Below are 13,490 nucleotides of genomic sequence, written 5' to 3'. Positions count from 1 at the left end.
TCACAAATGGCTTCTTTAATGAAATTCATAAACATCTCAATTTTTGAGTAATCTGGTTTTTCGAGAACGTTGTATTTATAACCTTGAAACGTTGAGAAAACATCTGGAGAATCAGATTTAAAGCAAACACCCTTAACGGTTAATGAGGATAATTGATTTAGTAGTACGTCCCATGCTGTTATGGTTTTACCTTCTTCTTTAAATAATTTAATCATTTTGAGTGACTCTTTCATGTTTGATTGAAGAACGAATGATATTTGATTCATTTTGTCGTGGATATTATAGTCCTTTTGAATGAAATATTTGTTTCCACAATCTACAAAACGGATTACACGTGATAAATCCTCAATTACTTCAGAACTGTTTTTATACTGATGATTTTCAGCCTTGCGTCTAATATCTGTTATCAAGAATGAATCATCAAGTTTTATATCAAATGTTATTTTTGGCTTACATAATAAAGGCAAAACGTATTCATCATAATATTCCTTTTGATATAGTTTTAGAATCTTCACTAAAACAAATGGAGAAGTCATTAAATGTGCATATCTACTACGTGCTTTTTCAAAATTACTTTTAGCATTTTCTGTTAAACTGCAGAAGTTATAAACGTTATCGTATGCTTCATTAATTAAATGATTAGGTAACGAATTAATTGCTTGAAACAGTGTGAATAATGTTATTTCTTTTTCTAAATTCATGTTTCCACCGTCATTATGTACTTCAAAATCACAGATGCCATCAACTATGCTTTGAGCTAGTTTATCGTCAATGTTTACATCTTTGTTTTCATTCATGATATTCTTTATTTCTTCGTTCTTCTGTTCAACTCTTACCTTAATATTCAAATCATTTAATATATCATTCACTGTTCTAGTTAATGTTGAATCATAACTTCCACGAATGAATGAGTATGTATTGATTGGTTCTGTTGCATTCTTGCGAACTCTTGATTCAGCCATAACCACTAATGAACGCTTTGAATCATCCATAGAAGTCATGATATCAATATCATAATCATTGCAGGAATAACATTTAATCATTCTGTTCGAAACTGCATAGAAGAAATTAGTGTTGCAATAAATGTGAAGACCTCCTGAAGCGGTTTTAACGATAACATCTTTATCCGAAAGTTTTGATAAAATGTCTTTTCTAACTGTTTCTTTAAGTTCATCATTGTATGATTTATTGATATCAACATCTATAATCGTTAAATTTGAAATTTTATTTACTAATAAAGCTGTACCAGTTTTCCTTCCTCTTCCTCCATCATGTTTGAGGTAGTTATGTAAATCAATCTTGTTTTCACCAATTCTTTCGTTGAGGGTTTTAGTTTCTGCCACAACTAATTCCTCAGCTAATGAATCAATAACTTGTTCATCAGAAACGATATAGTTGTTGTTGCTGTTGCTGTTGTTTGTTGCTGTCATTTATATAGGAATAAAAAAATAAAAATAATTTTAAAACTAACTTTATTTTTGGGTCATTTACACTCATTTACGATGAAGTCATGACAAATCATTTCCTGTGTTGTTGTCAAAATGTCATGAGGTTAGAAATGAGGTTAGAAATGAGGTTAGATCTAACCATCTACCCTAAAAATTATTTTACTCAGAATTTTGTATAAAAAAACAACCGCCGGAATTCAGACGGTTGCTATATTCTTCACAAAACATTAACGTAAACATTAACGATAAAATATATTTTTGTCTGATTTACACTCATTTACGATGAAGTCATGACAAATCATTTCCTGTGTTGTTGTCTAAATGTCATGTTGTCTCATTTTTTCAGAGAAGTTAATTAACCTGGTGACCCCTTCAGTTCTTCAAAAATAATTCATAACCGCCTTCCTCCTGTGTTGTTGTCTAAATGTCATGTTGTCTCATTTTTTCAGAGAAGTTAATTAACCTGGTGACCTGGTGACCTGGTGACTCCTTCAATTCTTCAAAAATTATTAATTATTGAATAACCTAAAAACCATTAACGATAAAATAACTGATAACAAATTTTTATTTTTATCATAAATGGATACCCCACAAGCTCAAAATTTACCACGAATCATAACAAGGGAGGAAACGATAAAAATGATGCGAGAACTTGCTAAAAATAACAAACCACTAAAACTGAGAAAATGTGGTTATGCAGTAATGATGGAAAGAGAGATGTTGTCAAAGAGGAATAAAAATTAAATTTGGATTGAGTTTAAAAATTCATCTTTATTAAATTCATCTCTTCCAATCAATTTATTTATTCTATTAAATTCTTTTATTTTTGCTTCACTCAGTTTAAGGATTGAACGGTAAGTTTCTAATTTTTCGATTATTTCTTTATCGTTTTCAACCCCACCGCATTGCGGCTTCTTTTTGTAATAGCATATTTTTGATTTAATTCTGTTTAGTTTCTTTTTATATTCATCGTCTGGACTCTTGACTGCTTCGTTGTCACTCATTTCTTACGAAATAAAAAAAATTAAATATTATTTAAATATAATGGAGTAATAAAATAAATCGGAATTTCTATTAATTTATTGTCAACTTCAACTAATGCATTGCCGTTAATATATCTAACAAATTCAGCTATTGTGTCAAATCTTCGTCTTCTTTTTGTCATTGATTTATCAGTTTTTCCATAATCGAGATGAATTAAAACTTTATTTCCTTGTTTAAAATTCATGAGCCCCGAATTAATTTGTTCACGTTTAACATCATTCAACCTTTCCATTTGCTTTCTAATATATTCCCATTCTTTTGAAATATCATTTTTCATTTCCACTGGTTTCATGTTTATAGTTCTATGCCATGTATTATTGTAATAATATACTAACTGCTGTATGATGGAGTCATGATTTCCATCCCAGTATATCTGACCGTTAACCCTAACGCATCTCTAAGAGTTCTCATTACCGCATCAACTATTTTATTATGAAACGTATATGGAGAGGATGAGAAGAAAAAATTAATTTGTGGGAAATAATGAGTCATAGCTGCCTGAAATCCTTTATCACCATCACCCCTGATATTATCTACTCTTTCATGATCTAGTAAGTATTGAATAGCTCTTCTTGTTTCCTGTTCTGTTTTCCCTTTCACCGGAATGCAATATAAATATCTAGTGTTAATGTTAATGGCAAATAAATAAGTAACGTTTCCTTTTGAATATTCCAGATGATCGATTTCGTATGAATATGGATATGGTGCAAATGAAGGGCGACTAAATTTTTCCTTTAACGGTTGAATTTTCGGGTCAATTGGTTTATTTAATATCTTGAAATCCTTTTTAAAATCTTTTTGCTTCTTTAATGTTTGAAATGGATATAATAAAGTGAATGATGAAGGATTAACTGAAGGAGGAGGCGGTACTGTCGTTGGAGGTTTTGGTGTTGCAAGTGGTTTAATTTTATCTGCTTTGATTTTGGATTTCATTCCTTCCTTCATTAATTCTGGATGTATTCTATTCATTTGTTTTAAATATGCTGTATATAAAGGTTTGATATACTTTCCCGCTTCGAGTTTATGTTGAAGGATGAATTCCAAAAGTTGATCTTCATTTAAAAGTCGGGCTGAATATGGTTTAACTAATGAATCATAAATTAAAGCTTGTGCTTCATTTATGGTCTGAAGGACCTGGGTGTTTTGTTCCTTTTGTTTTTGTGGCTCAGGATTATATAATTTATATAATTCATCAATATCTTCTTCTGTTAATACTTTATTTTTGAAATCTTTCAACTGTTTAAGTTGTGATTTAGTTTTTCCCTTTGAATATTCATTATTTTTAATTTTGTCTTTAATTTCAGAAATTATTTTATTATGATATTTCAAAATTTCATTTTTATAATATGGATAATAATATTCCATATCATCACCCGTTATATTGTTATCATATTTTTGGAGATATGATTTTAATTCATAATAACTAAGAAAAGTTTGATTAAGTACTAAATCATCAATTAAATTTTTTAAATCTGTGTTATCCATTTATATAAAAATAAAATCAATGTTTTAAGGGTGCCCACCTCTTTGAATCATAGTATCAAAACCATTATTAACGGTTTCTTTTGTCTCTTCTGTGGTATTTTATTAAATAAATGGCATACAACATCCATTTTCACAACATACAGCCTTAGTGTGTGCTCCTGTTAATGCAGTCTTACCAATTGTTAAGCGAGTCATTGACCCATTTTTAAGTTGTAAATTAATATTCTGACCATCAAATATCAATTTATCATTTATTATATCCAAATAATTTTTAGGTGTTAATTGTTTATTTTGTCGTAAACTAACACCTTTCATTTTTTGTGCAATCTTTTTAAAATCACTTCCATCAATTGAACCGTTGAATGATGTATAACACTTAGGGCATAAAGCAACCATGTTATCACCTTGTTTCTCAATTGCTAAACCCAATAACTTCTTCTCATGTGCTTTTTCTTCAGCTTTATTCTTTAATTTAGGTTTAAATTTCTCATCAAAACAGAAGAAATCAAATGGTGCGAATTTGAAAATGTTTTTATCATAAAATTGTTTATCAGTAACAATTGCTTGAAATGCTTGAGTGTTAGGAAGATTTGGGTCGCCAGCGATTGCCCAATAAGATGAATCAGTATCACCTTCAATGAAATGAAAACGATTAACATTCAAGCATTTATACATAAAATCATAAATGAAAACCAAATACCAGTATTTAGCATTATCTAAAGTGAAGAATGCCTCTTGTAAACATGTATCACATCTATAAAATCTATCTTTAAGCATCACTTGATATGTATCTTCACCTATTTCTCTTATGTTTTTAAACTTATTTGACATACATGCAACGCGTGACTTCTGTGCATTCATTATTTTAGTCTTTGCGTAATTTTGTGTATTCATTGCATCGTAACCATATGATCCATTAAGTGAAATCTTGCAAAATAAACTTTTTCCTTTATTTCCTTCTAATTCAGCCTTTTGTCTTTCGTTCATAAATTCTTTCGCAAATTCATTAAAACAAGTGTTTTTAGTAAATGTTAAAATTGATTGAATGTCATCAATGATAAAATGAAATCTGTCTATTAGATACCAAGATAATAAGAAGAAAATGGTTGATATTGGTTGTGTGTTGATGCTAACTGAGTTAATTTTCTCTGTTTCTGGTCAACTGGTATTGTTTGATTTCATGTAATTATACATAAAACTGCCAATTGTTTTTTCATCTGTGATAATATCTAAGTTTCTTATTATCGGTAAAAAGTTTATGTAATCATTAATGTATTTTTCATCAATGTGACCCTTTACTTCAGCCACGAATAAAGTATTTTTCTTCTTAATTATTCCCAGTGCTTTTGCTTTCTTTGTTGCTGTATCACAAATGATAACACCATTCAATCTTCCCGGCATATACATTTTATGGTCAGTATATTGAATGAAATCATGAGGATTAGATGAAAATGATGAAGGATATAATGAATTAAAGTCAACACCAACGAAATGAGTCATAATGTTGGTGGTGTCCTCATTTGATACAGTTTTAGTTTCTGGATTATATGAAAGTTTATTAATGTGCGTGATTCCTTTAAGATTAACACGATGTTGAACATTTGATAGACCACCAGTAATTCCATTACGGAGAATGTGATAAGCTTCAACTGAATCTAAAGTCATTGGTAAATTATTTTTTAATGCATAATTTCTTAAATTGATTCTTAAACGTTGAACATCTTCATCTTTATTTGATTTTACGACATTGCAATAACAACACATTAACTGACAATTTTCTTTGGTATGTGGTTTTTCATTATCGATTCTATCCAATGTTGGTTTATTTGCATATGTAAACGCTTTACCACACATTTTGCATTTAGATGAAAGGATTAAATCGTGATAGTATTGATAGTCATCCATTGAAACATTGTTTTTTGGTATCTCTTTTCGCCTTTTCATCTTGTTTCTTATATGATTCAATTTTATATTTCCAATACTTTTTCGTTAATTCAAAACTTGATTCCACATTTTCTTCTTCTGGATATGTTTCGTTAGGATTGAAGTTCTTATATGCTAACGCGTAACGAATCATTGATGCATTCGATGATAAAGAAAGATTATGAAGCATGTCAATTTTATAAACAAATGTTTCTTCGATAATTTTATCAATTGGGTCAATCATAATTTCAACGTCTTTATTGCAATAATGAATAAAATATTCTAATCTATTCTCAAAATTTTTAGCATCATTGAGATATATTTGATAATCTGAATCGGATATTGTTTCTTGTGTTAATGCTGAATAAAATGAATCTTGAGTGAATGGTTCCACTTTATATAATTCTTCTTCGTAATTTCCCATGTGATGAATTGATAAGGGAAAAAGGATTTAACACGTGATTTATTGTTTCCGAAATCTTGAGTGAATTGGTCTAATGTTCCACCCGCTATATAATTTCTGATGTCAATAAATCTTAATTCATATGGACAGTTTGTTTTCTTTACTATGACTTGCTTAAATTGAGAAGAAGAACCCAGCATTGATTTTATCTTCCATTTTGCAGTATTTAAATCACGAAGAATTAAATTTAAATCAAACTTTCCCGAATTAAAACCAATGATATTCACTTTATTAAATTCTTCATCTAAAAGCTCTTTCATTGCTTCCTTTTGTTTCTCATTTAATGTATTCATTAATTCTTCATATTGTTCAATATTTGATTTAGCAACTAATGAACAGGTTGAAAATAAAAATTCAATCCAATCAGAGATGAACGAATCACTTGATGTTAAGCAAAAATTCCTCGTAAATGTTTTATCACGGTCTACGACCTCGCCGCTTTGCGGCTTTATTTTGACAGTTGATGATACCATAAATGGTTTTAAGTAAGCGTTCAAAGTTGCACATTCAGAAAGTTGAAGTTCTTCTTTAGTCTCTAATGTTTCGAAGTCAAAAGTAATATAATATCTTGTTGGTTTATAATATTCCTGCAAATTATGTGCTAATAGCCACTGATATATCTTCTGTTCGTGATATGTGTGCATATGGTTGTTGGTCTTTTGCAACTGAACGTCTTGAATTAATCTTCCATTATTTTCTTTACATTTCTCACAATGCTTTAAAAATCTTCTTTGGTTTTTCCTTTCTGGATCATCACGGATAGAATATACTTCTTCTTTGCAAAAGGGCAAACTTTATATCCTGTGAGTGCTTCAACGTCTGTAATTCTGTCAGCGTGAAGTTTTCCACATGGACTCTGTGTTAATAAAATATTTACTGTTTCAAATTCTGGATCTATCATTATTGATTCCACTAATGGAAAGTCTACCTTGTTAATGTCTACGTCTTCTGGTTGAGGATCACAATAATAGAAATCAATATTAACACTTAACATTCTCGCTAATCTCTCACTTTCTGATGAAATGTCAAATCCTTCATATGCATCTATGGCTTCATTTAAATAACTTCTACGAGTTTTAGGATTAACACCATCAGGAATGTTATAGAAGCGTTTAAATAACCTTCTACCTTCTGCTCTTATTTGATTATCATTCATTTTAGCTGTTCCATTTTTGTTCATTTATGTAAGAATAAAAATTAAAAAATAAATAAAAATAAGTTTATTTTTTTAAAGTCCGAGACTCAGAGAGTCCAGGGCTAAAGTCCATAAAATGAATTAAGAAACACATAAATTTTTATCATCTGCGACGTGACGGATACATTTTAATTTACTCAAGAATGCGTACCCTGATACATTAAATCTAATTCCTGTCTTATTTAATTTCACAACTTTGAAAAGGAATGTATGAATAGCTATAAAATGATGAGAAGATGTTTTATGGGTTGCTTCCATTTTTCTGAAATAAATGAATAAATATAATGTTTATAAGTTTTCATATCTTTTATGTTCTTAATAACGAATGGTATAGACCTTTCAACTTCGTCTTCCTTCGTGCTGTTCTTTCATATGAAACATTATTGGTATCTTCAATAATGAAACCACAATCGCATAAAATTTTATATGTACCAATTGTTTCTTTTATATTTTATCTAACAAATCAAAACTTTATCAACACCTGTACATTTATTTAAATAATAATTTGTGTAAATATCATGATCTTCTTTCTTAATCGTATTAGTTGCATATGTCACGTTTTTAAGAGCTTTTTTGAATTTCTCAGAATCGAGAGGGTGAAAGTAATATACATGGATAATCTCCATCGTCAATAAACTGAAGCTTATGTTTATGAATAAATTTTGTGCCTTCTTCTGAAAGTGTTTCGTCAATATCACCATCTAATAAATTTTTAGTAATTCCAAAAAGTAATTTTTATATCTTTCCTCATGTGATTTTTGAACTTCTGATTCTGAAGCTGGGATATTCATTAAACCTCTACTTCATTCTCAGCATTTCTCAATTCACTAATTCTTCATCTATTTCATTTCTTAATTGTTCCAATTTCTCAATCTCATCGTTATAATATTCATCTTGTTTAATTTTTTCTTCAAAATATTCAGGAGGTGTTTCAAGGCTCTCTGAGCCCAGGTCCTCTGGACCATAAAGAGGAATATTCTCCTGTTTTTCAACTTTTTTGGGATATAAATATCTCATTATAGCCTTTTTAGTAATTGGTCCGTTATATTTAAATTCATTCAACAATCTGGAAAACTCTTTCACATTCTGCATATATGTTGGATAAGAACCGTCTTCAAAATTTTCTAAAATATTTTCTAATTCTGAATTAGTGAACTTTAAAGATTTCAATGAATTAGTTGTTATACTCATTTATTATAAAATAAAAAAATCTAACTTTATTTTTTCGGAGTTTTGTGACGAAGTGCGAATCTTCACTTCGTCAAAAATATATTCTTTTTATTAATGGTAATATAGGAATTGTAGGAATAAAAACTTTTTATAAATTATTCATAAATTTTTAAAATCGGTTTCATACAAAATAAAAATAAATTTTCATAAATGTAAGACATGAATTTTTAAAGTTTATTTTTTTTATTTCATTATGTATGGGCTGAGTGTAAATGTCTTACAATTTTGAAAATTTTTTAAATCTTGATTTATTCAAAAATGTAAGAATAAAAACCGTAAGAATCATACATTTTTTACTTCATATGTTAAAAAAAATGATACAAAATCGTTCAATATTGTATGAATTCTTACGTTTACAAAAAAAGTCACACAACCCTTCAACATATACTACTGTAATTAAAAAAAAAAAAAAAAAAAAAAAAAAAAAAAAAAAGGTAGTGGGGCCTCCAGGCACTTCGTGCCCTCTAGCCCTGAAGATGTTTAGTATAACTTTGTCCGGACAAGTAAGGGTCTATCGTCGCTACAGGAAAAGTTACAGGCGTTCCAAGGAAGTATACTTTGAGAAGCCTTCTTCTGGGTCGAAAACATTATATAATGTTTCGCTTTTCACAAATTATATATGTTTTCATGTTTTGTCATGACTTCTTCGTATATGTTTTGTCATGACTTCTTCGTATATGTTTTTGTCATGATTTCATCGTAAATGTTTTGTCAAGACTTCTTCGTAAATGTTTTGAAGAACTGAAGGTGTCACCAGGTCCCTCGGTCCCTCGGTCCCTCGGTCAACTAACATCTTTTTGAAAATGGTGACAACATGACATTTTGACAACAGTCCAGGAAATAAACTTCTTCTTCGTAAATGTTTTGTCACTTTTCTGTCACTTTTCTGTCACTTTTCAGGAAAAAACATTTTTATTATTATATATAAATGAATTTTACAAAACCACCGTTACCCTTCTTTGGAAATAAGAGTAGATGTAAAGATATTCTATTGAGAGAACTTAAGAAACTACCGAATGGTCTAACATTTGTAGATTTGTTCGGTGGAAGTTTCTATATATCCCATTTGTGCCATACAATATTCCCAGACTCAAAGATTATATGCAATGACTTCGACAACTATATGGACCGTCTCAAACATATACCAGACACAAACAATATATTGAAAGAGTTAAAAGAAAAGATACCTATAGGTAAGATGGAACGTATACCATTAGATAAGAAAAATATTGTGAGAGAGGTTTTGAAAAAAGCAGAATATATAGACTGGATAGTATATCTGCTAGACTATTATATAGTGGTTCTATAAGAGTTCATGACATTGAAACACTTATGTCAAACGTTTTATATCTTAACTATACAAATGTTTTCAAAGAGGACATAGAAAAATATATTGAGGGTATAGAGTTTGTGAGATGTCATTGGACAGAGTTGTATGAAAAATATAAAGACAAGGAAAATGTTTTCTTTATAGTGGACCCGCCGTTCTATAACACATGGGATTTTCAATACCAAGTAGACTGGACTTTGAGAGACTCTTTAGAAACTTTAGACGTTTTACATAACCATCCATGCTTTTACTTTACATCCGATAAAAGTGGTTTGGAAACCGTTATGAGATGGTTAGAGGACATACATGACTATGAGTTTAGATATGACAAGATAGAGTATGAGAGAGGTCCTATAAACCGGAGAAAGTGTCATAACAAAGAAATTTTATTGGTAAGTAAATGTGGTTTGAAATAGGACTACTTGTTTTAGGTTTTTTCCATTGTGTCATTTATTTATTTGACGTGGCAGAAAAGTACAGAGAATATGAAGATGAACCAATGTCTGCAAATGTTCAGCATATGTACTCGTAAGAGATATTTTTATCTAATATTAAATGGACGCACAGAACTTAGCGAATGCACAGCAACCTGGACAACCAAACCCAGAGAATATTCCAAATGAAGTTAGAATACAAACTGCAATGGCAAACTATGGTCAAGTGCCAACAGATGTACAAATGCAAACTGCCATGTCAAATGACGCTGCGTTAGGTTTGCCACCATGGTATGCAAATATGAGATGGAAAGAGTTTTATACAAACCCTGAAGTGGGATATAAACAACTTTATGCAGATGACGCGAACACAGGAGTTGACCCAGAATATGTTTTCTACCAGAGGAGAAACAGAATGTATGAGCTCCAGTTAAAGAATGCTATGGAACTCAACAGGAAACGTAAGAGACTAGGCGGACATTAGATTTTTACATATAGTAAAATGGGTTTCTTCAGTAGTATTGGAAACTTCTTTCGAAATGTTGGAAGAGGTATATGGAATGGAATAAAAACCGTAGGAAGAGGAATTTGGAACGGAGTCAAAAATATTGGTAAAAGAGTAGGTCAGTTCGTTGGTATTATACCTAAAGACCCTGAACCAGAAGAACAAGCTCCTGTTATACAACAGCCTGAACCTGCACCACAGTCTAGTTGGCAACCAAATCCAACACCTCAACCGTATTAAAAAATTATATTTTTACCGTTCGATAGTAGTTGTATATGAAACTAAGTTCTAAGTAAAACGCATGGTATAATGGAACTATTCTCTTTCTTCCATCTGTTGTAAACCATACTTGAAAGTCTGAAATACTTCCACTCGGCGGTTCATATAGCTTTGTAGGTTTTTCGTAAAAGTCATTTGCCAAGCATAAAAAAGAGTTTTGGGCGCCAGAAAATGAAGCATGAACGATAATAGCATCTGAGTCGAAAACATTTTCATATGTTCCATTAGGGTTTTCGACTTCATAAAAGTCCGGGTGTACTGGATATTCTGCAGGCTGATTTAACATCCTCAGAAATCTATACCATGCCAAGTTGTTATATTTTGTAGAAATATAAACGTTTTCTCCAAGGTCTTCTATTCTATTGATTTAACAGTTGCATTTTTCCTGTCATATATAATATCGAGATGGTACTCTCCCTCGTCAATGTTATACTGGTTTGCATATTCGATATAGATGTCGTTTATTTTTTCTTGAAAAGCTTGAAGAGTTGTTTCTAAGTTTACAAGCAAATTCACTTGTAAAAGTTTTCCCTGTTCAAATTTCTCATACGTATGTTTTTCTTTGTTATAGTATCGAACTTCAAAACCGACCGTAAATGGGAAACCATGTATGGCTTCTGAAATGAACTTCATTCTACGAAAGCCAATAGCTTTTGTGACGGATGGGTCTCTTAACCATCTTAACGGGTAGTCAAAACGATAGCCTTCATGCTTTACGGTCTCTGTCTCAAACTTTTGACCTACATTGGTAAAAAGTTCATCTAATGGTTTAGTTGTAGCAACTCTTGAATTTTCTTTTTCTATTGAAAGCATATTTTATCTAGAATAAAAATGTCAAATGAAACAGCGTCTATGAGAGAAATACAACACAACCGACAACTCATTATACAAGCTCTAAATAAGAACACAACAAACTTTTCAAACTATTCTAAGATATCTGAGTCATTGAAAGAAGGAAACTTAAAACTGACATTAAACCCAATGACAGATGAGTTTCTATTTCAAGACAAGAAGAACAATACTGTCTGTATAAATCCAACAAAAGGAACTTTAAACGAGAAACCTATATCTGAACTTCTTTTGAAAGCAGATGTTGACAACAAAGCTGACAAAGAATATGTAGACGATGCAATAGCAAAAGAAGAAGAAAGAGCTAACAAAGCTTATGCAACAAAAGAACATACTCATCCTGAACTAGCAGACAAAAAATATGTTGACAATAAAATGTCAAGTGAAGTGACAAGAGCTGAAAACGAATATTCTAAAAAGACTCATACACATTCTATATCTGAAATAACAGACTTAAACGTTAGCCTTGAAAAGAAAGCAGATAAGGAATGGGTGGCTAGTAAGTTAGAGAAGAAAGCAGATAAGGAATATGTGGATGAAAAAGATAACGAAATGAAAGAAAGGGTTGACTGGTACCATGAATGGACATCGAAGATTTTAAAAAGTAAAGCCGATACAGGATGGGTTTCAGGATGTTTAGACCTTAAAGCGGATAAAACATATGTTAACGATGAGTTAGAGAAGAAAGCAAATAAGACTCATACACATACAAGTTTTACAACTTTTACAGCAGATGATATTACACTAAACACAACCTTGCCAAGTAAAGCTCCAACAATACCACCGGCAACAAGTCTTGTAGATACTTTGATATCTAATGACAATAGTATTATACATCTAAGACAGGAACTCAATGTGCTTAAACAAATTTTGCCGAATCTTATTTACCCGGTTGGCTCTATTTATACGTCAATGAACTCTACCAGACCAGAAGTAGTACTTGGTTTTGGAACTTGGACTCAAATAGTCGACAGGTTTTTGTATTGTGCAAACTCTTCAAAGGAAACAGGTGGAAGTAAAACGATTTCAGGTGCAAATTTACCTGCGCACAGTCACTACGTAAGTTTAACTACATCTCGAGAAGGTGGGCATAGGCATAAATATTGGGATTGGACAGGAATGACAAAAGGTAAAGGATATGATGTTAAAGACAACGTTCAGTTTGCTATAAATTGTTACTTGGATAACACTGAGGTAGGAGGAGACCATACACATTTCGTTTCAGGGTATACGCAAACAACCGGACAAAGTAAAGACTACATGCCACCTTACATGACAGTTTACGCATGGTATAGAATTGCTTAG

General features: G+C 30.9%; 6 protein-coding genes and 2 pseudogenes across 8 annotated transcripts, besides 2 other annotated features; 3 read left to right on the top strand and 5 right to left on the bottom strand.

Annotated features, from left to right (window-relative positions):
- Window positions 1-8,767: part of a mobile genetic element that runs on past the window's edge.
- TVAGG3_0849160 (Prim-pol domain family) lies at window positions 433-1,430 on the bottom strand (the record flags this gene model as incomplete). Its single annotated transcript, XM_051249175.1, has 1 exon — window positions 433-1,430. A coding segment is annotated over one exon (998 nt), but the record flags the coding sequence as incomplete, so codon positions are not given.
- TVAGG3_0849150 (uncharacterized protein) lies at window positions 2,189-2,452 on the bottom strand (the record flags this gene model as incomplete). Its single annotated transcript, XM_051249174.1, has 1 exon — window positions 2,189-2,452. One exon carries the CDS (start codon window positions 2,450-2,452, stop codon window positions 2,189-2,191), a length of 264 nt encoding a protein of 87 aa, XP_051084649.1.
- TVAGG3_0849140 (DNA/RNA polymerases family) lies at window positions 4,232-4,964 on the bottom strand (the record flags this gene model as incomplete). Its single annotated transcript, XM_051249173.1, has 1 exon — window positions 4,232-4,964. A coding segment is annotated over one exon (733 nt), but the record flags the coding sequence as incomplete, so codon positions are not given.
- On the bottom strand, window positions 7,621-8,575 carry TVAGG3_0849130 (annotated as a pseudogene). Its single transcript has one exon. A coding segment is annotated over exon 1 (955 nt).
- A 424-nt stretch (window positions 8,768-9,191) lies between the features above and the next one.
- Window positions 9,192-13,490: part of a mobile genetic element that runs on past the window's edge.
- Window positions 10,674-11,036, top strand: TVAGG3_0849110 (uncharacterized protein; the record flags this gene model as incomplete). Its single annotated transcript, XM_051249172.1, has 1 exon — window positions 10,674-11,036. One exon carries the CDS (start codon window positions 10,674-10,676, stop codon window positions 11,034-11,036), a length of 363 nt encoding a protein of 120 aa, XP_051084647.1.
- Window positions 11,055-11,297, top strand: TVAGG3_0849100 (serine threonine-protein phosphatase family; the record flags this gene model as incomplete). The annotated part of the gene is made up of 1 exon (XM_051249171.1): window positions 11,055-11,297. One exon carries the CDS (start codon window positions 11,055-11,057, stop codon window positions 11,295-11,297), a length of 243 nt encoding a protein of 80 aa, XP_051084646.1.
- Window positions 11,302-12,149, bottom strand: TVAGG3_0849090 (annotated as a pseudogene). Its single transcript has one exon. A coding segment is annotated over exon 1 (848 nt).
- On the top strand, window positions 12,168-13,490 carry TVAGG3_0849080 (phage tail repeat-like family; the record flags this gene model as incomplete). Its single annotated transcript, XM_051249170.1, has 1 exon — window positions 12,168-13,490. One exon carries the CDS (start codon window positions 12,168-12,170, stop codon window positions 13,488-13,490), a length of 1,323 nt encoding a protein of 440 aa, XP_051084645.1.

Source organism: Trichomonas vaginalis, chromosome VI (assembly GCF_026262505.1).
Source record: "Trichomonas vaginalis G3 chromosome VI, whole genome shotgun sequence".
NCBI lineage: Eukaryota > Parabasalia > Trichomonadida > Trichomonadidae > Trichomonas > Trichomonas vaginalis.
This window is presented reverse-complemented; position numbering and strand designations above follow the sequence as displayed.